Source organism: Silurus meridionalis, chromosome 29 (assembly GCF_014805685.1).
Source record: "Silurus meridionalis isolate SWU-2019-XX chromosome 29, ASM1480568v1, whole genome shotgun sequence".
In the NCBI taxonomy this organism is placed as follows: Eukaryota; Metazoa; Chordata; class Actinopteri; order Siluriformes; family Siluridae; genus Silurus; species Silurus meridionalis.
Genome location: NC_060912.1, coordinates 5,684,421 through 5,712,053, shown reverse-complemented (window position 1 = coordinate 5,712,053; position 27,633 = coordinate 5,684,421). Strand labels below are relative to the sequence as shown.

The following is a 27,633-nucleotide window of genomic DNA, read 5'->3' as shown; positions in this document are numbered from 1 at the left end:
TTTAAGAAATTCACTAAAGACCAGTGGTGGTCAGTAACAAGTAAATATTAATCGTTACTGTATTAAAGTAAGTTTTTCATGTATCTGTACTTTAATGAAGTACTTCCAAGTCAAATCTTACTTTTTTACTCAACTACATTTTGCTAAATCAGTTTTTTTTTATTTATTAGCGGATAAAAACTGGACGAACACCAGTTTATCCAACTTTGTGCATTGTTACAGCAAGCTACCAATCAGTGTAGAGCGTGCTCTGTTTTCAACTTGTTTTGATTGCAGCTTGGTGGCATGCACTTATCACCAACATACAGTTTAGCATCAGTTCAACAGCAAACAGAACATTTTAAAAGAAAGAAAAATCTATTCATAGATTGGAGTGCTAAAAGTAACAGTCTTTTCAGTTGGTTAAGCAAAAGTCTTGTGACAAAAATTATGATAGGACACTATAGCCATAACAAATCTTAGTACTCTGGACACTTAAGTACATTTGAAGGCAAATATTTTGTACTTTTACTCCAGTGAAATTTTCAAGGGAGCACTTTTTTTTCAGTTGCATATTAATTTACCTAGTCAATTTCTACTTTAGCATTCTGTGAGCAGTCTGTTATATCACCCACCTTCACCTGAGGTGGCGTAATATCCTAGAGTGCGCGGTTTCTTTGAAAGTCACTAACTTCCGGTTTTGGAGCGGATGTTGTGCTTGGGGAACACGCCGCCAACGGGAAGGCAGAAACTCGCGTCAGTATGGAAAAAATAAGTTGTTCAAGTTTCTCCTAGATTTTTGACGACTGTGATGGGTTGTGACTTGAGAACCAGTTGAGGTGAGTGTATCTAAGAGGGGTTTGTGGAGCTTTACGTGCTTTTTTTTTGGAGACTTGAGACTGGTTCCTGGGCGAAAGTTTTAAAGTAACTTTTTAACGGTGCCGTCGATAGTTGTTATATTTTAAATATAAAAAAGGCATAACTTATTAATGCAGTAATGAACTTTACTATGTACAGCGCCGTTCAAAAGTTTCGACACACCTACGTATTCATAGTTTTTTTTGTTTTCAACATTGTGCATGAATACTGAACATATCCAAACTATGGCAGAATGTTTTGAATTATGTAGTTAAAAAAAGTGTTAAACAACCCAGAATATATTTTTTCAATTTTCGATTCTTCACCACTTTTTGCTTTGATGATCAGCAGTTGGTATTCTCTCCATCAGCCTCATGAGGTCATGTGGAATGGTTTTCTAACAATATTGAGAAGTTCCCAGAGGCTTTAAGTGCTGGTTGGCTGCTTTTTCTTCACTCTGAGTCGTTTCTTTTTATTTATGAGTGGATAAAAACTTAACTGGTCAAACATGCAGCAGGCTACCAATCAGGGTGAAGCTCGGTCATCAATTATTATGTCTTCAAGTCAAGTCAAGTCAAGTGGCTTTTATTGTCATTTTTACTATACACAGTGGTACACAGTACACAGTAAAAACGAAACAACGTTCCTCCGGAACCCTGGTGCTACACTAAACAACAAAACAACATAAAGTGCATCAAGTGCAGCCTGGTGCAAACAGTGCAAACAAAAGAACAGTACAGACAGACAGAGTGCAGACAGACAACACAAGAAAAGACAAAAACAAGTATAGCGCCGACTAGTAAACCTACTGTATACTTAAATATACAGTACTGTGTGAGGAGAAATGTAAAAACTATACCCAGGAGAAAGTACAAACAGAACAGAGCAATGTAGTGCAAAAAAAAAAATGAATGAATTATTATGAATGAATGAGTTTATTTAATCAAGGACAATGCACGGAAAACATTAGTCTAAGAAAGAAAAGATGTCAAGTGCCAGGTTATAGCAAAAAAAATGCTAATTTTCACCTGCAGTCCCTAGACAGACGTTACATTTACAAAAGGTCATAAAATACATACAGTATCATACATGGAAGCATTTTTTCACTCGCATCATTAAAAACACTCTCCACTTCATGCTATACAGAAGTTATACAAGAAAAACTTTACTTTAATTCAATTCAATTCATTTTTATTTGTATAGCGCTTTTAACAATGAACATTGTCTCAAAGCAGCTTTACACAGATAATGTGGTGATTAAAAGATGTTCTTTATAAGTAAGTTTGTCCCTGATGAGCAAGCCGGTGGCGACTGTGGCAAGGAAACACTTCCCGAGAAGGCATAAGGAAGAAACCTTGAGAGGAACCAGACTCAAGAGGGAACCCATCCTTATCTGTGTAGCACCGAATGTCCATTTATAGCAGATATACAATTCCTACTTCACTCACATCATAAAAACACTCTCCACTTCATGAATCTAGCACTCACTCACTCACAATCTACATTGTTCGTTTTACAGTCATTTAGTGCTCACAAGTTTGCTTTGTTAATAGCCACTGTTTGGTCAGGCGTGTAAATGTGCTATAGTTTGTACATGAAATAATTTCATTTGGAAGAGTGTTCCAAAGGCTCGCTGCTTTATAAAAGAACAAATGTTGCCCATAAGTGGTTCTGCATCTTAGAACACTGCACTGTCCTCTGACTGTCGACAGTGTGGCTCTATTAAGTCTATCTGAATTTAGTGTGACACATTTTCTCAGAGGGGGAGCAGCGATATTATGGATCATTTTAAATAGAGCAGACATTTGGTTATATTTAATGAGGTTTTCAAAACTCAAAATATTATATTTCATCAGTACTTTACATTGATGGTACTGACAAGGCTTTTTATCATGGATTTTTATTCCCCTTTTAAGTAATGATTCTAGTAATTGTAATGATGTTTTACACACCTGAGACCAACTAGACATGCAATACAGTAGATGCGGAACGATCATAGCATTAAAATAAATATTCGAGGCTTCCGTAGTTGATGAATTTCTAATATGTTTATAATTTATCAAAATAAATTTCATGGATTATGGATGAAAAAAGGTCCAAACCCTCAGGAGCCCAATTAAAAAAGAAGGGGGAAACGTGCAAAAGATAAAGGTGTGTATGCAGCTCTGTCACTCATGTCCTTATTAGGATAGTAAAGGCTGATGCATTTAATGTAATATTCTCATAACTGTATATCATTCAGGTTATGCTATATTGCCTGCTATGCTTTTACACCTAGAGCAACAATATTTCTATTTAGCTTGCATAACATGTAATGTAGTTATGGTAAACTACATACTATAAGTTGCTTGGCAACAAAACTTTTTAAAGTTCGACTGTAGTTAAACAGCACTTATTGATTTGGTTACCTAAGGTGATGTCATAAAGGTTTTCTGCGATTGTACTGATTACTAAGAGGAATCTCCAGTACTAGCTTAAAATGCTAATTTAAAAGAAATATATTGTCAGGATATAGATGTATGTATCTTATGGCTACAATTAGCCAATGAGTTCTATGGTTCTTGTTTTTGACAGTTTTATAAAATGACGTGTATTTATTTGTGCAATAAATGCAACTGTAGAGATATTTATACATGAATGAAAGCTTTCAGAAATGTGTCCAAATTTGTGGACTGCTCTGAGAATCGGTTTTACTTATCCAGTGACTGTAGCTGAAGCAGGGAGGAGCTTCTTAAAGTTAAAACTAACTATCTTGGAGACGTTGGGTCACGGCGTGGTTCACTCAGGGCATCATTCAAGCTAAAGCCGCTGTTGCCGGTTGGTGGTATCTACTTAGCACAAACAATACAGTTCAGTGTGAGTTAAACAGCAAGTTGTTGAAAAGGAGGTTTTGGGCTCATAATAATTTTTTAGATATCAGTGTTTAACTCATATCATAGTCATAAATTGGCAGTTTCTGAGGCTGGCAATTCTAATAAACTTATCCTGTGCAGCAGAGGTAGCTCTTGGTCTTCCTTTTCTAGGACGGTCTACATTAAAGCATGTTTCATCATAGCGTTTGATGGTTCTGGGGACTGCACTTGTTTATACATTTAAAATCTTGAGATTTTTTTAGATTAACTGACCATCAGGTCTTCAGTAATAATAGATTGTCTTGGCTCTTTACTTAAGTGTTTATTTCCGTAATATGAATTTGTACAATTTTGTATTAGTAGCACTAATAGTGCTATTGACTCTGCTGACGTTTTCCTCTGCACAAGACCATCTAAATTACAAATGAACTCTTGACAAGGCACACCTGTGAACTGAAAACCATTCCACCTGACTACTTGAATCTGATTAGAGAATGCCATGAGTTTGCCATGCTGTTATCAAAGCTAATGGAGCTACTTTGGGAAATCTATTTTTTATACTTTTTTTTTTGTTTGAATGACTTCTGTGTTAATGTACAATGTTGAAAATAATACAAATATAGAAAGACCATTTAAAGAAGTTCGTTTACTGATGCAACATCAATCATTGCAAATTCATACATTTTCAAAAGAGAATGGCCATAGTTATTGGAAATCCCTAAACTGCAGCATGGTAATGTAAATCGTTAAAATATGAAGCAATAAAAGCTAATAAATCCCCTTTTCATTCATGTATTAAAAAAAAAAGAATAATTGGCAAACTGCTGTAGTGGAGGAGGAATGAATCACTATGGGACATGCTTTTATTTGAAAATATTCAACTCAGGGTGTTTATTTTATTTTTATTTTGGTCTACGTGAACCCCAAACTGTTACCACAAACCTGTTCCAACCTGAACAAACACAAAGTACACATAGCGAGAACCATGAAGATATGCTTTACTGGAGATGGAGTGAAAAATTGTCAGAGGGCTGCTGTAGCTCTGACCTTAACTTTATTGACCACCTTTAAGATAATTACTGCACCCCAGGCCTACTAATTTTGGATAAAAAACATTTGTGTAGATAAAAAAAAGTCTCCATTCTGTTCATAGCATGCCTAACCCATTTATAAACATTTCACAACAGTTCATTCAGCAACAGCACAGCTCTTATTCAGGCTCAACTATTCTCATTGCTCCTACACAGCTGCTGAGACAGTCAGATTTTTCTTCCCCTGGGTGGGCTTTACTAGAACGAGTCAGTACACAGAAGTAACCGAAAAGAAATCTTATTTGTTTTTGTACATAATATATACAAAATGTTTCATACTGTTTGAGAGAAAAGTTTTTTTTTATTGTATTATTCTTAATCTCAGTTTGTAGTTCAACAGCTGTCAAAAGTTTGGAAACACCTAGTCTTTTCAGTTTTTCAGACACGTACATGTTCCTTTCGTTTATATGAAACAAACTAGGTTAACAGATTGACGATTTTGTTCTTTGATTACTGTAATTTCCGGGCTATTATGCGCACCCAAATATAATCCGCACCCACTGAATTTGACAAAGATTTTTATTTTGAACATAAATACGCCGCACCTGTCTATAAGCCGCATGTGCTACATTGAAACTAATGAACTTTACACAGGCTTTAATGAAAGACAGTGTCTGTTACACGACTTGTATCTAAACAGTAGCCTACCAAGAAAGTCATTGTTCACTGTCTTCCTCCTTCCTTTCACAACAATTTCTCTCGAGAGTTCTTTCAGCATCGTCGTGCGTTTAAAAATCACCATCGGTGAAGCTTTTCTCCCGATGCCGTGCAGCTCAGAACACAGGTGAAGTGTGTTTTCATGCCCGGTTGTTTTCAGCGTGACGAATGATTCGCATTTTCTGTTGACAGTCCGAGTGAGTGACAGGTCAAACTTTTGTAATGTGGTACAGCCCGATTCAGTGGGAGCGCATCTGATTTAATATACAGAGTTTCATTGGTTCACCTGAACCCGTTGGGCAATTTCATTGGTCAAATATTTTTGGGCTCAGTTTTTTGGCTTGAAGCTTGTGAAACCGGGAAAAACCCAGGAAAAATCCATAAATTAGCCGCTTCGTTGTTTAAGCTGCGGGGTTCAAAACATGAGAAAAAAGTAGCGGCTTATAGTCCGGAAAATACGGTAAATAAACATATAAAGTAATTACAGATGTTCAACCTATTTTTTATTGAAAAATCCCCTCTTTTCCATGTATAACAACTTTACACACTTTTGGCACCCAGACAATCAGCTGACATACTTTGCCATGGTTCTTTTAAAACTTGCCAAACTTCTACACTGGTTAGAGATTTCTTTTTGGCTTTGCGATCCAGTTCATCCCAGAGCAGTTCAGTTGGATTTAGGTGCAGTGACTGGGCAGGTCATTCCATGAATGATAATAATCCAGCTGACTGTTTGATCTCTAAATAACACTTAGAGTTTGGGTCATTGTATGGATGCTTCAGGTAATCGTCGTGATGTATGTTTAAGTTGAGTCCAATTAACCTGCAGCTGAGACAGAATTGCATAGTGATGATTTATAGATTGGTAGCGATTTTGGTTCAGTTTTCCCTTTACCTGGAATAAGTCTCCAACCGTCCCCAAACCATTAAGCTTCCACCTCCATGTTTAACTGTAGGGGTAAGGCAGCCTGTTAACATCTTTTCTTTTGTCTCTTACATACAATTCTTCTGTTAGAGGAAAAAAATCGGACCACAGAACTTTGTCACTCGCTGTGTTTTTGCCTTTCACCTATTATGTGAACAGATGGAGCATTCCATTTTGTGTCTCATAAACCAAAAAATACAAGGCATTTCCAAACTTTTGACAATCACTTTCTAAAACCTTTTGACTGATTTATCATAACTAAGTTGAGTTTACGTCAACAAAGAATTTAGGCCTTCCAGCTGTTGTATTATCTGTGTAATTACATTTTGCATGTCAAGCAGTATTTCACTCTAATATTTCATTGTAGAAGCATGCTAATTGCTGTATCATTTTGTAGTTTGATTAATGCTTTAACGTTTTATATTTTTATGCCATGCAGATGAAAAAACAGAGTTAAGTCATTTCTACCAGAAGTATGGATGGCAAATTCCCGTCTTTGGGAGCCAATAGCGAGCAGAGCCATGGATTAGCAGAAAATACACATTGTGAACACCATGTGTTGGATAATACCAATGATATTTCCTCTGCCTGTGGAAAAATGGTCTCTGAGGAGAATTATAGCAAAAAGTGGGATGGAGATGTTGCTAATGCTTCTCCAGAATCACTACATTGTCAGGTATCCATTTAGGATGTTTATTTTATGATTACTAAATATGTCAAGCTTTGGGTGTAATATAAATATTTTTTAAACTTTACATACTGTTTTAGGGGGCAGTTGCAAGGATGCAAGAAATCCCTCCTGAAGTTGCATCTTTATCTACTTCTTATGCCTCAATGGCTTATTCTCCAGATTGTCAGCAAATTCCGTCTGAAACAACACCCGAACCAATCAAGAAATCCAATTTTCCAGCATACCAGCATCCTAGCATGGAAGATTTGAGAGACATTCCAGATGGTTATATTGGGAGAAAAGAATCAGTGACTTACATCTATAATTCTGTGAATGACCAGCTACCTGCTGCACGAAAAGAGGTAAAATGAATATTATGCATATACGAAATTGTCAGCCATTTTATTAGGAATATCTGTATGGCTGCTCGTTCATGCAGCTTAGGTTAGTCATGTGGCAGCAATGTAATTCATCAGGTCATGCACATACAGGACAAAAATTTCAGTTCATGTTTGAACGGAGTTTGATAATTATTTGATAAATAAATTTTATGGTCTTTGGTTCTTGCCAGATAGGCTTGTTTGAGTATTTTTCGAAAGTGCTAATATGTTGGGTTTTTCTAGAGCGTAGACAATGGTTTGAAAAACAAAAACAAACAAACATATAACTCCAGAAATGTCTTCTTGTTAAAAAAAAAAAAAAAAAGGCCATAATTGTAAGGCCTGATGGGTTTAAGCTTTCAGGAAACAGCTCAAATTGTTGTAACCACTTGTTACAAACTTGGTGTTCAGCAAAGCAACAAATGCCACCAGAGTCCACCCTTCTATTGTCAAAGTACTGCAGTAGCCTGACATTTCTGGGACCTGTACTTCATACATCTCTAACTACATCAGAGACATGAATGAAATGGCAGGATCGCAAAGAATTGCAGGTTGAAAAGATTAGGTTTGAAGAAACTAACAGTCTCTGCTCAAATCAACAATAAAATGATATGGCAACATAGTTTTATAGCTCAGTAGGCCCACAATTCTTTTCAAATTATTCAAGCATATTCAATCTACAATTTTATTAAAACTAACATTCCTGTGGAGGCTAAATACTCATGGAATAAAAAGGTGCCTTGAATAGAAGATCCCGATCTCCGCATCTAAGTATTTTAGGGGACCTTAAATAGGAATATCTATAATTGGCGATTTATATCAGAATGGAATTAGAATGTCACATTCTAAATTGGTGAAAAAATATTGTGGGTTTGGAAATATCTGCAGATCAGACACAGTCCACAACAAATTCAAGTGATAACCCTGTGTATGCTTATCTTAGGTCACCGTGTGAAGGGCAGACTGCTTCTGTATGTTATAAATGAATGCTTGTTGTAACTGCAGATACAGAATGGGGATAGCTAAAAATGATCTATGCTGGAAATGTTTACATATGATCTCGGAATGTTCTCTAGTTGGGCCATTCTGGTATAGAATTCTCAAAATACTTGAGTGGATTGGCTTGGAACCTTTGGAACCACGATTATGCCTTCTTGGAGACAAATCAATGGTACCCAAAGTAACAAAAATGCATTTACCCTCATTAAGATTGGTTGTATCACAGCTGCCATGATGATCTTACTCAAGTGATTAATACACGTACAATGTACAGACCTGTATTCTTAGCTGACGGGAGTGAACCTGATGTCTAAATCTGTTACAATCCTTAAACCTCAGGATCATGTGTTCTAAGATGCTTTTCTGCTTATGCAGTTGTGTTTTTTTGAATAACAGAATATTGGGTGGATTGATTTGGATTATAAATAATATAAACAATCTGCTACAACGGCTTAGGAGTGCAATTTGCATGAGTACTTCTGCATTTAAGCCTCTCATCACTAAACAGTTCACCTGAAATGGACATTTGGTGCAATCCAGATGAGGATGGGTTTCGTTTTGATTCTTGTTTCTCTCAAGGTTTCTAACATCACCATCTCAGATAGGTTTTTTGTTGCTACTGTTACACTAATGAAGAATAACCTTATAAGCACTAATATACAAATTTAAATGTTATATCCATTGTTAAAAGCTCTCTACCAATTGAATTTAGCAAATGCAAGCCTGTCCAGGGTTACATGTGTTCCTGTTAAAATAACTAGTGTATAACTACATAAAAGCCTTCGTTTACAGTCCAGCTTGTTTTTCATTTCATTCCATTTCATTCAGAACGTGAACAGTGACAACCCTGTGACCAAAGAGACCTTAGAGATGAATAACGAGATGGAACTGGTGCAAGATCTACTGGTGGACGTGTGTGAATCACCACCGATCCATGATCCCTCAGCTGAGTCAAGAGCAGTGGATTTTGCTAAGAGTTATGATCCCGTAGATAATGAGATCCTCGAGAAAGAAAGAAGACAGCCGACTGAAGCACAAGAGTCAGCGGTTATTATTTTATCAGATGACACTAAGAAGTGTTATTTTGTGCCAAATCAAGATTTACAACAGAAGGTGGGTTTTGATTCTTAGTAAAATCCTAACTAATTGCATTCATTTAAAAAAAATTATAAAAATCACAATTATTTGCTGTTTTTTTTTTTTTGGTATTTTTTTGTAGACAGGTATGGAATTTGTGGATCCCCTGATTGATGGCTTATCACTAAATGTCAAGGTGCTCAGTAAGACCAGTTGCGGGATGCATAAAGACAGCTCATCGGTGGGACTTCATGATGCCACTAAGGTTTTCTCTTTGACACAGGATTCATATTCTACCATTAATCCAATCAGATCTAACATGCACGAGCAGTGCAACGGATACATCTCCTATGCTTCTTTAACCATGTCAAACAGTAGTGGGAATGATGAATCAGTGTTGAGACAAGTTGTTCAACATAGTTCTCCTAGAACATCGAGCGAACCTGCTCAGTCATGTAAAATCGTCAGCACTGGGAAATGTATGGAAACCCAAAATAAGAACTGTACAGACAATAACACAACTCTTCACAAATGTTTACCTGGTCAACATTTGAAGGTTGACACCGAACCAAATTCTGCATCTACCTCTCACAAAGAACAAAGACTTGTGTGTAACCTTCAAAATGGGAACGTTCCAACCATTAACTCTTTGGGTTCCCCAACACCAGTGGAAATTTCGAACAATTGTATAGAGAGTGAGAGTCTAATCTGTCATCTGGTCAAAATTCTTGCAAGGTGGTGGAAAAAAAAGAAACTAGAGAGTCATTTATGCCTAATGATAAACTTACCTGTAGTCAAAATCACTGTTCTTTTGAGCCTGCATCATCAGATGCAAACAATACCTCACTGATGACAAGTAACACTGACAATGAAACCGATACAGGACAAATAATTACTCTGAATATCATGAATGTTGGAACAGTTAGCGATGATACTCCTGCTCATTATGTTTCCCAAGGACAATTACAGTCTTTGACTGATAGCTCAAACCCTGAGGCAAAAGTGAACAGTGTTTCTAGCTTAGAAAACACAAGTAAGATGATCACGTCTGAGGTAAACTTTGGGACTCCACAAACACCCACCGATTTCTTTGAGACAGAAACAGCCCATGTTGAACCCTGTAAAAACTTTTCCAGTCTCTTTGTGCAGCCTGAATGTAAAATTTATTCTGATTTTAAGTCTTCCTTGGCGAATCTTAGCAATGTCAGTACTTCTGTTCGAACAAAAAAAAGAGTTGGCCTTTCCTTTAAAAAGAGAAAACTACTGAAAATGGGCAACGCGTTTTCAACAACTCGGAAAACTTTGGAAACCGCACAAGGTTTGCAGGAGCATCGTTTTCGGAAAATTTCCAGAGATTTCAAAAAGATCCTCGTGAAAGCGAAAAAACAGCAGTCACCACGTTTAGTAGAAAAGCGCAGAAAATCGAACAAAAACACATTGGCCAGGTTTTCAGTGCTTCTTTAGGTTCACAAGCAAATCATATTCAAAAGGCATTGAAGACCGAAGAACATAACGAGGAGCATGAAAACGGACCTCGAAGCAGCATGAAGGATTTGCATTCAAATCCTAGTAATACACTACTGAAAATGCCTTCGGAGTCACAACAAAATGATGCAGACTTGACACAAAGCAGGAAACAAATATCGTGTGAAAAACAAAACAAAATGAAATGTCTTAGCACTGAGATAAACAGTGATGATTCTTTTGAATTGTCTCTGCAGTCTACTGTTAACAGTACAGGATTCCGTTCTCGCATTACCAATGCGTTTAGCAAAACGGTAAAGAACAGAAGGTCGAGAAAGATGGATGCAAGTTTGAAAGCATCTGATCAACATCCAGGGGAGTTATCTGATAAGGATGTTGGCAATAAGAATCCAGTATGTGAAACAAATGCACTTTCTTCCATTCGGAAAATAGACAGATCTACACAGTACAGCGATGAGGACTATGCGACTGCTTTAAATAACGTCACACGTACAGTGGCTCATGCTGTCAAGAGTACTAAAGTAACCAAGAATTATATCAGCTGTAAGTACTGTTGCCGATCCTTCCGTCATATCTCTGCATATACCATTCACCAGCGTATTCACACGGGCGAAAAACCTTACAGGTGCGAATGTTGTGGAAAGAACTTTGCTCAGCTGTCCAAACTCAAATCCCATAGAAATGTCCATTTCCGGTCTGTTCTTTTGCCATGCCCATGCTGTGGGAAAGAACTCTCAGAAAAAAGGGATTTGATGGCCCATTTTATGACTCATGTAAAGGCATCAAAATGGAATAACGAACCAAGCCAAGAAGGCAACAAACCTGACGCCCCAATAATGGGCCCTACACATAGCAAGAGAATAATTTGCAACGTTTATAACAACAAATTTCCCACTGGCTACCTGAGGAAATTTCATAAACATGCTTGCGATAAGCTCATGTCCTGTAAGACGTGCGGACAAAAATTTAAGACATCTTCCCAGCTAGTAGCCCATAAAAAGACCCACTGGCCAGTTAAACCTTATGCCTGCTCCATTTGCGCTAAAGGTTTTGATCGTCTCAAGGCTCTGAAAAAGCATTCTGAGAGACACACAGGGGATAGGCCTTTCTCCTGTTCTCACTGTCTTCATGCATTTGGTGATCTTCCTGCACTGCGGCTGCATCAACTGTCCAAACTATGCAATCCGAAACCACCTTTAAATGGAGACGATTGTGATCTTGAGGGCTTTCTAATCTCAAATGGAGTCCATAGTCGTGTAAATACGCCAATGTTCTTCAAGTGCCAAATATGTAAAGGACACTATCAGAAGTGGTGTCAGTATACTCTTCACCTTCAAACACACACAAAATCTCTGTCCTATCTGTGCTTTGCTTGTGGACAGAGCTATGAAAAGGATTCTGTAGTCGATGTACACTGTAGAGTATGTTGTCAGACAAGTGGGGAGGAGGTGGCTTGTGGTTCTTTACTTTCGGAAAGCTTGCATAGCAACTCCAGGAAATGCACTTCTTTGAAGGATAGTCCACCAGCTGACCTTTATACTGTAGAGGCTCCCAATGGCAATTCTTTGTCAAGTGCTGGCCAGTTGCACAAGAATTCCCAAACTCCAAGCAATCTGCAGAGGGACCTTATGCCCGAGTCCTCTCAGCTTATACGGGCTTCAACATTGTCGGGAAATGTGTCTCATGATAGTCACCTACCCTCATCACCCACACCTTCTGTGATGACTTGTGTCTCCTTGAATGAGTCTCAGGAATGTGTTATAATATCACCAAGACTCTGCAGATTTAAATGTCCACGATGTGGTCAGAGGTATAAGCGATATAGGGCTTTATGCCTACACATGCAGACACATGCTCCTACTTTTAAATACGTTTGCGGGCCTTGTGGCCACTCCTTTGAAAGGTGGAACAAACTCTGGTTGCACCAGAAAATTCATCGCCGGAAAGGCCAAGGTTATACTTGTTCACAGTGCAACGTCCAATTTCACTTCTTTAGCTCGTATAGAATGCACATGCTAAACCATTCTGAGGAAAGACCCTACACTTGCCCCCTTTGCTGCCAAATCTTTGCCCGTGAATTAGACTTGCATGTTCACCAGTGCAGTCTTCAGCAGCCATCAAGAAAATTACAGTGCGATGTTTGTTCCAGGACCTTTAGTAATTCGACAAACTTGCTTAAGCACAATCTCCTTCACAATGGTGCCATTTCTCACCAGTGCCTTCAATGCAATCTGTCCTTTCCAAATAACAAAAGTCTACACGAACATTTAAACACTCATAGTTCTTGCGTCAGCCTCCTCCCTCCGCTCCCATCAGAGCCTTTCACATTTCTACACAACTGCAATAGATGTAAGAGCAGCTTTTCAACTGGGGATCTACTGTTTGCTCATCAGATATGTCATACCAGAAAATTAAAAAACCGAGTGCAGTCCACCCAAAGCCATGAATCTACCTCAGGGGCCCTTGGAGGCACAAGATCTTCTACAAACAGGTCTCTGCTATCAACTCTTGACCTCGATGTCATTCCAAAGGAGAGCCTTTTTAAATACCCCCACCCAGATAAACTTTATATACCATCTCATCTTTCAATTACATCAAAAAGGGTCCCGGTCATTAATCTAGTTTCGGCTGACGAGGACCTTTCACAAGAAGGCAGCATTGGACCTTCTGAACAAGAATGTCCCAAGATTTCTCAAGAAAATTCAGAAAACAAATTCAAAAACCAACCCCAGGTTTTGGAAAGCCAAGGTTGGTCTGAGAACTTTCAGGACACGACTAGTCACAATAGTCCGACCCCGTTTGCTGAAACAAGTGTATTATTGGAGGGTCCAGCCGCCACTGTGCACACTGCTGAAAATGAAATACAGGGTGAGATCTTTGAATGTGCAGATTGCTCTGAAAAGTTAGGCAGTCGTAGAGAATTATTCGAACACTACTTTCTGCATGCGTTAGGGAATACACACCTTTAGAGATTTCTCTGAACGACTCCTACAACCTTTGTCAGCTGCTTTTTTTTTTTTTTTTTCTGTAAATAGTTCTAGTATTATGAATGTGAATGTTACAGGTGCTTCATCCACCATAAGTCACGTAATAGTATTGCAAAAGGCTATTTTATTATGTAATCATCAGACACAGTTACAGATACAAGAAAATATTTCCCTCTGCCTTTTCTCCCTTCCCTCCTGTGCCTTATTTTCATATCAATTTCAACAATTTCGTGCCTTCTCCTTTTGCAGTAACCGTTTTGATATTTATGGGAATCTAAGTCATGAAGTGATACAGATTGTTTACAAATGTATGTAGGTCATCCTGTTTGCTAGAACTATGGTTATTCAATGATATATAGACCTACACTGGAAATTGTATTAGAAAAAATGTATTTGTTTATGCATTTCTTTACTGTATCAGTAAAAAAAAAAAGTGACTATTTTTAAAGATGCATGAATGCAAGCTAATTGGTTCATTATGTTGAATATATTTCCATGCACGTTTTGTTAAGTCCTCTAGAGCCATTTACATGGACCCTTTAAAAAAATCTTTAATAAAACTACTTACAGGATGTACTGTGTGGTGGTGGTTAAAAACAGGAAAGAAAAATGATTAGACATGAGCAGAATGGATTAATTATAGCTCACTGCACCCCTAGAAATGTCCGATAAATGCATAAGAAAATTTGGATAATTCATTTTAAGTGGAGAAGTGTAAAGAAACAAAAAAGGGCAGAATTTGAAGGATTCTTAAACAAACTTGTTTTAATGGAAAGAGAAAAAGAAATAGGTATGGACATGAGAGGCAAGCAACCACAAGAGAAACATAATATGCAAGCGGTGTGAAATTGAGGTACTGGCTTTGCCCAGGAGTATCTCAGCAAATTAGTACGCATCCAATGCTGCAAAATGTGTCATTACCCACCATTCATTCATTCATACACATTGGACTACAGAATCTCGGATGTATATATATGCATCTGTCTCACTTTTTTTTGTTTCCCCAATCTTATTCAAAGGAATTGTCGATCCGGTTATGATCATTTCTTCTTCTCCTCCTCCTCCTCCTTTTTGCCATCTGGCTTGCTTCCACTCTGAGAAGCTAAGGAGCCCATGGCATTGCGAATGGCCTCATTGTTGGGATCCACACCCGGCAAGTTCTCTAGTACGCTTTGGAGGAATTCTGGGTCCTGCATTACATCATAGTCATCTTCCTCCTGTTGTAAATGAGAAAGTATATGGTGACTAAGTACAACAGTGGAAATTTTACTAGTAATGCATCTTACAATCTAACCCTGGTCACCTCTAAAACAGAGAATGATTTCCAGAAGCAAGAAAAACACACACGGAACCCAAAATAAGTAATTGTCAAGTAAATATAGAGATTTAGGACATGCTGACAAACATTTTATTGCCAATAATCTTGAAAGAAATTTTACTTTACCCTTTAACTTTAATTACATACAATACACCGCAGAGTGCTGTCTCTGTTTTTTGACCCAACAGCATGCGGAGTCAGTGATTCACCTCTAGAGGCTGCTCTCTTAAAAGCAGAATGGATGCTGGAGAAACTATCAGGGTTTTGCAGATAGTTTTGGCAATCAACTATAGGTGCAGATTAATCAGCAAACACAATGAATCGGTTGACCTCTAGTTATAATAAACGTAAGGCTTTTTTTTTTTTTTTTTTTACCAAATTTGAGTGTAGCTGTGGGTATTTAATCATTCAGCCACAAGGGGGCATTAGTGAAGCCTGGTATTGAAGTTAGCTGCATGGGGTTCAGTCAGTATTCCAGTTTAACTCCAATGTGTTCAGTGGTGCTGAAGTAAGGAACTGTGCAAGAATCTCAAGATCTCCCAACCTTAACACACCATGTCTTCACCATGAGTTTTTTTTTGGGCAGGGGAATATTCATGCTTGAACATGTTTGTACTTTTTTTTTAAAGATTCAGTGAAGGGGAACTGCAATGCAACAGCATAAAAGATATTCTGTACTTTTATATGCTTCAAAGTTTGAATACGAACTACATATAGGTGTGAGGATCATAACATATTGCATGTAGGAACTTTTCCTGCTGTTCACAGTTTCAATGCATCTGAGCAGTGACCAGAACAGTAACAGTCTTCATCACTTCTGTCCATTCGAAATCATTTAAAAACTGAGTGTATACGTTGTTGTAGCCTTCTTTCTTGCTCTTTCTTTCCAGATCTTCAATTGTAACTGTCCACCACTGTCATGGTTACGATCAACTGATGATCAGAGATCATCATCAGAGAACAGATTAGTCTGCTGTGAACATCACATATAGGCTTATAGTGGCACTGGACCACACACACTCAGCCTTTTCAAAGTGTGCAGTAGGTTTGGGTGCCTCTACCTTTGCTGATTCGGCAGTGTCCATTGGAGCTTCTGTGTCCTTCGATTCTACAAATTCTGCAAAGTAGAAAAAATATTTATATTTAACTGTTGCACACCTCTATAAATGTTTGGATTTATAAGCTGGTTTCCTTGTTTTAACTATTATATGAAACCCTTTATATACAATGTTTTTGAAAGATTTTAAGCCACAGTTCTACAGGAAAGACTGCAGTCTTCATCTGGTATTTCACTGCCTAGAATCAGTCCTCATTACTAGATAATATAGAAAATGGGACGTGGCATTGTTTGGAAAAAAAATACCAAGCCTGGAGTGACCTGTTTGTCTAATTCAGTGGCTTTTTTTTTTTTTTAAATAAGCCTGGATTTTTAAATCACTTGCTGGAAAAATCTGTTTTTTCCATTAAAAAAAAAAAAGAATCCAACAAACCCCCTCCAGCCAGGGACATCTGCATGGCGTAGGCAACCTGCTCCTCCTCAGTCATGCTGCTGAAGTCCGGCAGTGATGTCACACCAGACTCGGGCTGAGAAACCGACATCTTCAGGAGAGCCTCCTCTGATTCTGAAGATACAAAGATTAATGACTTTTGTAAAGTCTAACAAAACACACACTCAATTAAATTCAGTCTACTTGTGTAAACACCTAATGTCCATTCATTTCAGTTTAATCATGGGCGTTTTAATGCAGAACTATTAATGCAACTTGTGATTCTAATCCATTGTTAAAGACTATTTATAATAATTACAGTCCAAATCCATACTCGAGTTGCTCGTTGTAATTATACTCACTAAATAAGGTTTGTTTTAAACACCATGCTGCTCACTATGACAACGAAAACCTTTGAGTACTAAAATACTAATTACAAACATTTTAGTGAAACAATGTGCTACATCACAGTCACTGCCTGAGATTACTTTTGAGTCAAAAGGTGTATGTTTATAATCTTGATGTTATCCTTACCATCAGCAGTTGGAGTGGTGATTCCTGCTTCGGCAGCTGATTGGGCAGCCGCTCTCCGAGCCTCCTCCTCCTGCCGCTGCCTCTGCTCCTCCATGGACACACGCAGAGCCTGATGGAGAGAGTGAGGACATACATGAGATGTTTAACGCTCTAATCGTATAAATCCTAACCTTTTTTTGCAACACGTACAAGTTTTGCGCTATTTTTCCATGAACCAGGACGGGGCAGGCGTATTTACATTGTACAATATCATGCACATTACTATTATACATTATATGTAAATTATATAATATGAAAATATTACTGAACATAATGCAGAATCAGGTGGAGCTTAATTTATTGAACAACCAAAATCAAACAAACGTGGGAAATTAGCACAGGTGGAAGTATTTTGTATAAATAGTATAATAAAAAATACATATATTTTTTTGCTCTCACATTGCAGACCATTAAAAATTAATTAAAATAAAATAAAAAGGAACCAGTTCTTTCTGTGCAACCCAGTACCAAATTATCCACAGCCTGGTACCAACCCTCGGTCAGTGTCCTTGGTTTAAACACTACTTAACTACAAACGGCTATTCTAATCAGAATCTTCGGTTTTCTGGATTTAAAACAAACTAGATTAGGCTGTTAAGTCACTCACGTTGATGCAGGTGGTGTCAAGTTTTAGTTTTTCTTATTACTCATTGTATGCCAGAACTGCTCCTAAAATATACTTCAACCATGAAGGGAGCTATTAAAGAAAAACCATTTAAGACATTTGAGCTTGCTGTGTAAATCCTGTTTGAATCGATTTTAAAATCTAATCAGTTCATCTGCTGATAATAAAAACTACCTGCATATAAATCCTACAAACACTCAAACACACATTCTAGAAAACGATTGCAGCACACGGACAACCCGAAAAATATAGTACAAATTCCACTCAATACTCTAAATTGGGCATCTTTCAAGCTGCATTCGTTTGTTAAGATTAGTCTGTGCTAATGAAGCCCCAGGATCTTATGCGTCCTGTATAAAATAGACAAAAGACTAAGAGGAGGCGCATCCAAACAAATATCGACAGCAAGGTTAGCGGCCTCATCAGCAGACACAGCAAATCCGACTTTTCAAAAATACAATATCAATTATATTCTTTTTATTATATATTTTGAAAAATATATAAAAACCTTCTCTTTAAAGATTCATCTTTGTGTGTATATTTTACTTGAGTCCTATCATAGAGACTAAAAAAAAGAAATAAAATCAAAGAAGGAAACCAAATAGCGCAATTGAAGAAACCAGAACACTTTGCTTATCGTCAGTGTTTGACCAGTATGATGGTGGACAAAACCATCTCCAAATCTAAAAGTTTGTTTCCCAGTACTGCAATCTTACCAGAGCGAGCTCAGGGTCAGCGCTGGGATCCACCCCAAACTCAAAGTCACTGGCTCCCAGACCCATCATGGTGCCACCCTCGCCTGCCAGGATAGGAGAAGAAAGCAAAGCATCTGCCAAGCTTGGGCCGGGAGGCACAGTAACCAGGTGAGAACCCGTTCCTTCCTTTCCATTCAGGGTGTTTACAAACGCGGTCAACTTTTCAGTGTTCACCTCCTACAGAAACAACAACAACAACAAAAAAGGGTGGAGACGATAAAACAGTGATAAAAACCATGGCATATCTACACCCAGTCTCAGCAGGTCTAAATAGCTCATGTTTTATTGTCCACTCCTAACATGAAAGCTAATTCTATTACTCATTGCTGCTCACATGGTTCAAAAATAAACAAACAGATTTACTAGAAAGCAGGTAACTTGCAGTGGCCAAAACCCCTAGCAAACATGTACCATGCTGATGGATGTTTTGGAAAAGAAAAAATTATTGAAATAGTATTTATTCAGACACTAAAGGAAAAAAAAAAAACAACAAAAAGTTCATAAGTTCTTCTAATTAACCAAAAGAACCAGAGCCAGTCACCTCCTCTCCAAAATTGATTACATCCACATTGACCTTCTCTTTCTTCAGACGCTTAGCCAGTTTCACCAGCTGTGAAAGAGAAATTATTTCAATTTAGATTTCTTGTCACCAACAGTTTTAAATCAAAGGTCTGAACACTTATCCCACACATACTTACATCTTTCTCATTGTCCTCCACTGGGCTGCCCACGAAAGCGATGATCCTCATCTTATGGTTCTTTCCCTGTCTGTGCTTCAGTGCCAACTATAAACACAAACACACATAAAAGCATGTCTCAGCAGCACACATGTAGAGGTCAGTGTATTGAACAACAGAAGAGGACTTACATGGGCTACTCTGATGCCAGTACAAAAGCTTATCTTGCCGCGGGGTTGAACGGCGTGCAGTTTGGAGAGGATGCGCCCGGTGTCTGGCGTTAGAGTAGTCAGGACCTCGCAGTTACTACAAACACAAACCCACACAATCATATACTACAGCACAAATCAGGTAATCAGGTGTGTGAGTGTATGTAATACACACTATTTTTATATCATGTCAATGTATTCGGACCATTGTCATGATGCAATATACACTACATGGCCACCTGTATATAGCCTTCTGACCAAAGCTTTTCACTGGCTGCTCTGTTATTGAGGCCAGTGAGAAGGTCTGAGGTGCAATCCGAATCGTTTCATCCCAAAGCTAATTGCGAGGTCAGGGCTCTGTGCAGGACACTGGAGTTCTTCCACTCCAATTTTAACACACCGTGTCATCACAGAGCTCGCTTTGTGCATGGTGACGATGGAACTAAAGTACGCAGACATTCTATGCAACTGTACACTTTTAACTTTGGAAAGAACGGTGTGTGATGATCAGGTGTCCTCACACTTTTTTGTCCAAGCAACATACATTTCGATTTATGCTTTTATTAATTTCAATTAAATTGGCACTAATCGAACAGTGACAACAGTAATCAAAGCTGATTTACAAGGGTCTAGAACTATGCACCCGGAGCGACATTTTCACAGGTGACATAGTGGCATAATTTAACTTTCCACACTGGTGCAGAGTGAACATCTGTTCCGTGATGATCGCTTTTAAGAATTTCATACCGAATTCATTCATTTTCATCAGCACACTGTAGTATCACCATGCAATGCAATCCCAGTACATTGACAGCTCCAAGCTGTACCTGGCTGTCATCGAAGTACAGCATGAAAGCATCAGTCATTGAATAAAAATGTACAGCATATTGCGTAGTATTGTGTACTTTCCTTTATTGTCTTGACTGCTTTTCCAGCTTTTTTAAATCCACAATTCCTGATCGATCAGAAGAAGACACCTACTTAAATACGAATCACGACCACCCTCTTTGTGTACTCACTTGGCCATAGTGATGAGCCCGACATTGTTTTCCGGATTGCTGCGTGTCTTTGAGTGACAAACGATATTGACAGCGTCCTGCTGTGCCTGTAGTCGCGTGGGCAGGAAGTCACCATTTCTCATGTACTCACTGTTGTCTACACTGGAAAGCAAAAAAAAGAAAGTAAAAATAAATGAGTATAGAGATTGTGGGCATTGATTTAAATCAAGTTTGGCATTACATTAAAACGTAGAGCATAAACCATAGCAGAGATCAGGCTTCGTCAGTAAGATACTAGTGTGGTAAATACATGTTATAACTATATGTATTTGTACTATGCTTTTGCTATGCCAACCCAGTTGTTTGCTTGGGTATTGCCTGATTTCTCATGTATAATATAATGATAAAGTTGTCTGAAACTGTTACATTTTGACCAGCACAACCTTACAACCGAAATGAGAGCAGCCTTCACTATAGAAAAAAAAAGATTCCCACTTCAGACCATTGCTACATGCAACAGTATTTCTACACTTTCCTGAAAGCAAAAGCACCTCATGTCCATATAGGATCTACATCTGTGCCAAATTCAGTGGCATCAAAATGTATCACCCATGACAAATGTACAAATTTATAAAGGAAAAAAAACAATTAAGGTTATGTAGAAGAGAAACAAAAATAAATATGCCTAGGGAATTTCCAGTTTTACTTTGAGACCTGATCCGAGTGAAAAGCACGATCTCATTTCTTTTGGAAAACTGCCATATTTTTCATAACAAGGTATTTTTTGAGCTGGTGAAAGCTTCCCTGGAATATATAACAAGCAAAATAGCTTTTTGATCAACCAAAAAACTTTTTTTAAAACAAACAATAAAATGTTTAGCACATGTGAAACTTGTGTGTGTGTGTGTGTGTGTGTGTGTGTGTGAATGTGAGAGAGAAAGAGAGAAAACGCTATATCATGCCTTCCCCTACAAACATTTTAAAATGGAAAGACCAATTCATTTGGTTTTTTTGCTGTATGGAAAGACATGTGACAATGGATCAGAATTTCAGCTTTCATTTGCAGTTATTTATATCTGAACGTATACTTTTGGTTTTAGCTCTGGGTTTCATGTGTAAAGACTGCATTGGTTGTTAACAAAGGATTAACCAAAATGAAGACCAGAGAGCTGTCTATGGGAGAAAGAGAAAATAAAAAGGAAAGGAACTAAACCGATCATCATTGCTAAAGCATTAAAATATCCTACAAAGAAGACATTGAGATCTGTACGAATTCGAAGGAGGGATTGAAATTCACAAACACACACAGCGGTAAGCAACAACTGGTCTGAAACCAATACTAGTATCAGAGGGAACATGCATTTGTTCCTTAAAAATGATAATAGAGAAGGTGTTTCCAAACTTTTGACAGGCACTCCAGGGATAAAACGATTCCTTAATCGAATAACGAATACAAAAAAAAGCATTGAGGCAAATTATTTGCCTCATTACTTCATTTAACTACACACAGAGCACTGCGTTTCCCCACAGACCATTATTACAGATGCACCACCCGCTAAACTTTGGCGAGCGCTGGACAGGTAAACACAGGAGACCCTGCAAAATGACAGAATGGATGAACGGGGAGAAAACAGCGAGGCGAGGAGAAGATTCATGCCGAGGAAAACGACAGAAAGTTTCCAAAGTTTGGGATAATTTCATACTAAAACGCTGTTCAGTGCATTTACCATTTTTAAAGCAATTTGAAATTGTTCATATTTTTCTTTATATATTTGCATTTTGATGTAATATGCCAATTAAATGGGTTTAGTTTTCACAGATGTTCTTGTATACAATTTCAGCTGCACTATTCTGAGATGTTCCACTAGATTCTGAAATGTGTTTGTGGAGACACACAATTAAGGAAAAATCACCCTGATCAACTCACTAATCTTTAATAGTCTTCAGTGGCTTCATGGACACCCAGATAAAGATGGGTTCCTCTTGTGATTTATCCTCAGATCATCTCTGGGAGGTTTTTTTTATTTTATAACTTTTTCTGCTTTAATTTTATAACTTTATCTCCAAAAAGCTGCTTTGGGACAAAATCCATTGTTAAAAGCACTATCAAACTGAACTGAAAATAAATTAATGTAATTATTGATGTAAACATTGTATTCCTTTTACTCCCCAACCTCACTATGTACACGAAGCTCCGCCCCCAGGATCTACGGCCTGTAAATTGATTGACAGGACACGCATCCAATAACAAGCAAGCATTCCGGCCCGGAAGTCAGTTTTCCAAACCGGTGCTTGTGCTCAGGCCAGGGATTAAACATCGATTTTTATAATTGTTCACATCTCCTCAAGGCCAATTGTAAAAAAAAATTGAAAGTGAATAAATATATATATTTCTATTTATTTATTGACTACTGCACCTTTAAATAAGCTAGCACATTTCAGCATCATAGTGACAAAAAACAACGGAAAACAATAGCCAGGTTGATAACGTGTCAATAATGCCTCTGAGACGACCTAGTGATGAGGTGATTAATTAATTATTTGTATAAATAATTTAAAAAGAAGATAAGGACGCAGGTAAGTACAGTAGAGAAATAACATGAATAAGAAAGAATAATGAATCCAGGTTTATATCCTACTATCCTATTCAACTACCTTGATCCGGTCACTGCTGTGGAACAATGAAGCGCACTCCGCCATTTACACCAAACTCTGTTATTGATAAACATATTTTATTTATCGTAATTATTCTACATTAAAAGGATAATTGTGATAAAACGCATCTTTAACCAGACGGTGAACGCGTTAGCTAGCAGCTAAGACCGATAATGACTCAGGAGAATACCGAGATCACTTGAACGATTCAATTCGATCCCGTTTCCCGAGTCATTAATCTCAAACCTGTATTACACCTTTAAAACTCTAAACATCAAACCCCGAGCATCCGAACCGCTCATGTAAACCCAAAAGAAAGCAAATTCTTTTATTTCTTACCAGACCATAGTGCTTTCGAGCACCATCTTGGAACGTTTCTACTCACTAACAACGCGGATGCTGATTGGTCCAATTCACTCTTTTCATAACGACGCAGCTGATTGGCTGAGAGTTTTTCGGTATCTTTACTAACGCCTCCTATCGGTGTATTTCTGTTTTACAAGAGACTTGCTAACACAACTCTCTCATTATATATATTATACCTTTATATATTAACATTCACTATAATATTTTATTATATTATTAAACGATGCATGTCGATCATATATATATATATATATATATATATATATATATATATATATATATATATATATATATATATATATATATATATATATATATATTTATATTTGCTCTCTACACCCATGACAGTCATGTCACAATGTTTCTTCCTTGGACTAATTTGATAGATTCTGACCACCGCAGATTGGGAAACATTCCACAAGAGCTGCAGTTTTGGAGATGCTCGTACCCTCCTCAAACTCGCTCAAATCCTCATGCCTGCCGATTTTTCCTGCTTTCAACACGTCAACTTTGAAGACAAAATGTTCCATTTGCTGCCTAATAAATCCCACCCACTAACAGGTGCCATGATTAAGAGATAATCAGTGTTATTTACTTTACCAGTTATGCCTGGTCAGTGTAGATAATACAGATAAAAGTGAATCTTTTTTCAAATATAATAAATCATCATCATCACAGATGATAAATGTCATCAGTGCTTATGCTCCACAAGTATGTTGTAAAATGGAGAAGGAAAAATTCTGGAGTGAGTTAGATGAAGTGGTAGAAGGTGTACCTAAAAAAGAAAGATTGGTGATTGGGGCAGATTTCAATGGCCATGTAGGTGAAGGGAACAGAGTTGATGAGGAGGTGATGGTAGGTATGGCTTTAAGGAGAGGAATGTGGAAGGTCAGACTGTGGTAGATGTTACTAAAATGATGGAAATGGCACTGGTAAATACTTATTTTAAGAAGGAGGAGCACAGGGTGATGTATAATGGTGTAAGAACTCTGTGCTTGTTTCATGCTACTGCTCATCGCTAGTGGAGTTTGTGACTATTAGATGTAGACCATTTTATCTGCCACGGGAATTCACAACTGTTTACATTGTCGGAGTGTACATTCCTCTCAGTGCTAATGCTAAGGAGGCACTGAGTGAACTCTACGGCGCTATTAGCGACCTGCAGAATGCTCACCCCGACGGATTGTTTATTATCGCCGGAGATTTCAACCATGTGAATCTCAGGACTGTACTTCCTAAACTCCATCAGCATGTGGACTTTGCAACGAGAGGAGCAAACACGCTGGATCTTGTTTACACAAACATCCCCAGTGCATATCGTGCGGAGCCCCGCCCCCATCTCGGATACTCAGACCACTGCTCTGTTATGTTAATTCCAGCATACAGACCGCTCATCAGACGCTCTAAACTGGTTCTGAAACAGGTGAAAACCTGGCCAGAAGGAGCTACTTCTGCTCTTCAGGACTGTTTCGAGTGCACTGACTGGGACATGTTTAGAGAGGCTGCAACCAACGGCGATTCCATCAACTTGAAGGAGTACACATCAGTGACCAGCAACATCAGCAAGTGCGTTGATGATGTGACCATCTCCAAGACCATCACTACACGCTCCAACCAGAAGCCGTGGATGACTGCAAATGTGCGTGTGCTGTTAAAACACAGAGACTCTGCCTTCAGATCAGGGGACAAGGCGGCCTTAAAAACAGCAAGGGCCAAACTGTCTCGTGCCATCAGAGAGGCGAAGCGCGCACACACGAAGAAAATCCACAACCACTTCCAGGACAGTGGAGACACCCGGCGCATGTGGCAGGGCATCCAGGCAATCACGAATTACAAGACAACATCACCTGCTTGTGACCATGACGCCTCCCTCCCAGATGCGCTGAACGACTTCTACCCGCCCGGTTTGAAGTACAGAACAACGTGAAAGCAAGGAAGACCATCCCTCCTCCCACTGACCAGGTGCTCTGTCTAACCACAGCTGAAGTGAGGAAAACTCTATCCAGAGTTAACCCACGGAAGTCTGCTGGACCTGACAACATTCCTGGCAGAGTGCTCAGGGAATGTGCAGAACAACTAGCAGATGTCTTCACTGACATCTTCAACATCTCCCTGAGCAGTAACGTTGTTCCCACGTGCCTCAAGACAACGACCATCGTTCCTGTGCCAAAGAAATCGACTGTCTCCTGCCTCAATGACTATCGTCCCGTCGCGCTAACAACCTTCGTGATGAAGTGCTTTGAGAGGCTCATCATGAGGCACATTAACACACAGCTTCCACCCTCCCTGGACCCCATGCAGTTTGCGTATCATCCTAACTGTTCCACGGACGATGCCATCTCCACAACACTCCATTGGCCCTCACCCACCTGGATAACAAGGACTCATATGTTCGAATGCTGTTTATTGACTTTAGCTCAGCATTCAACACAATCATTCCTCAGCACCTAATCGAGAAGTTGAGCCTACTGGGCCTGAACACCTCCCTCTGCAACTGGATCCTGGACTTCCTGACTGGGAGACCCCAGTCAGTCCGGATCGGGAACAGCATCTCCAGCACCACCACCCTGGGGCCCCTCAGGGCTGTGTGCTCAGCCCACTGCTGTTCACTCTGCTGACTCACGACTGTGTAGCAATGCACAGCTCGAATCACATCGTCAAGTTTGCCGATGACACGACCGTGGTGGGTCTAATCAGCAAGAACGACGAGTCAGCATACAGAGAGGAGGTGCAACGGTTAACTGCCTGGTGTGGAACAAACAACCTGTCTCTGAACGTGGACAAAACGAAAGAGATGGTTGTTGACTTCAGGAGAGGACAGAGCACAGATCCTCAGTGGAGATCGTCAAGAGCACCAAATTCCTTGGTGTTCATCTGGCAGACAACCTCACCTGGTCACTTAACACCAGCTCCATGACGAAGAAAGCCCAGCAGCATCCCTACTTTCTGAGAAGGCTGAGGAAAACTCATCTCCCTCCCCCCATCCTGTCCATGTTCTACAGAGGGACCATTGAGAGCATCCTGAGCAGCTGCATCACTGCCTGGTTTGGGAATTGCACCGTCTCGGATCGCAAGACCCTACAGAGGATAGTGAGAACAGCTGAGAAGATCATCAGAGTCTCTCTCCCCTCTATCATGGACATTTACACCACACGCTGCATCCGCAAAGCACACAGCATTGTGGACGACCACACACACCCGTCACACACACTCTTTACACTCCTGCTATCAGGAAAACGGTTCCGAAAGCATTCGGGCCGCCACAACAAGACTGTGCAACAGTTTCTTTCCCCAAGCCATCGGGCTTCTGAATACACAGAACTGAAACGGAACACACACACACACACTCACTCAATGTGTGTACCGAACTGTACAACCTGGACTAAACACTTAACACACACTCATCTCAATCCATTCCACAACCATTCATTTATTTATTATTTATTATACTCGACCATACTACACTCCTTAACTGCTGTTTTTTGCACATTTATCACTATTATACTGTTTACATGCTGTCTTTGCACCTCTTGACTGCTGCTGTTCCTTTGCACTACATTGTTCTGTTTGTTCTGTTTATATTTACTCCCAGTTATAGTTTTTACATTTTACATTTCACCTCGCACAGTACTGTATTATTTGAGTTTTCAGTAGGTTTACTAGTCGGCGCTATATTGTTTTCTTTGTCTTGTCTTGTGTTGTCTTGTGTTTTCTGTCTGCACTGTTTGCACTCAATGCACTTTATGTAGCTTGTGTTGTGTTGTTTCCGGAGGAACGTTGTCTCGTTTTTACTGTGTACTGTGTACCACTGTGTATAGTAGAAATGACAATAAAAAGCCTCTTGACTTGATAAGAGCGGAGGAAGATGCACACAGGTATGTTCCTATGTAGGAGATGCAACCTGAAGGAGATTGGAGACTGTAAATTGTTGGCAGGGGACAGTGAAGCTATGCATACAGCATTGGATGGTGGTCTGTAGGATGGTTTTGGAGGTGAAGAAGAGGAGGAGA

The 27,633-nt window shown here is 38.9% G+C and overlaps 2 protein-coding genes across 5 annotated transcripts; one reads left to right on the top strand and one right to left on the bottom strand.

Annotated features, from left to right (window-relative positions):
• Positions 1–690: 690 nt before the first annotated feature.
• Positions 691–14,532, top strand: si:ch73-347e22.4 (zinc finger protein 271). 4 transcript variants are annotated; one of them, XM_046844027.1, is made up of 5 exons: positions 691–818; positions 6,802–7,038; positions 7,131–7,394; positions 9,240–9,524; positions 9,635–14,532. In XM_046844027.1, exon 5 carries the CDS (start codon positions 11,033–11,035, stop codon positions 13,940–13,942), a length of 2,910 nt encoding a protein of 969 aa, XP_046699983.1. In that variant the 5' UTR covers positions 691–818; positions 6,802–7,038; positions 7,131–7,394; positions 9,240–9,524; positions 9,635–11,032; the 3' UTR covers positions 13,943–14,532. The 4 variants fall into 2 exon arrangements, with proteins under 4 accessions (XP_046699983.1, XP_046699985.1, XP_046699982.1 ...); XM_046844026.1 differs by having other exon boundaries at positions 9,631–14,532.
• Positions 14,533–14,698: 166 nt separating this feature from the next.
• psmd4a (proteasome 26S subunit ubiquitin receptor, non-ATPase 4a) lies at positions 14,699–23,726 on the bottom strand. Its single transcript, XM_046844031.1, has 10 exons — positions 23,597–23,726; positions 20,624–20,764; positions 19,587–19,701; positions 19,417–19,503; positions 19,260–19,328; positions 18,680–18,895; positions 17,300–17,408; positions 16,769–16,900; positions 16,340–16,395; positions 14,699–15,177 (listed from the first exon to the last, which is right to left on the bottom strand). Exons 1-10 carry the CDS (start codon positions 23,620–23,622, stop codon positions 15,001–15,003), a joined length of 1,128 nt encoding a protein of 375 aa, XP_046699987.1. The 5' UTR covers positions 23,623–23,726; the 3' UTR covers positions 14,699–15,000.
• Positions 23,727–27,633: the final 3,907 nt, after the last annotated feature.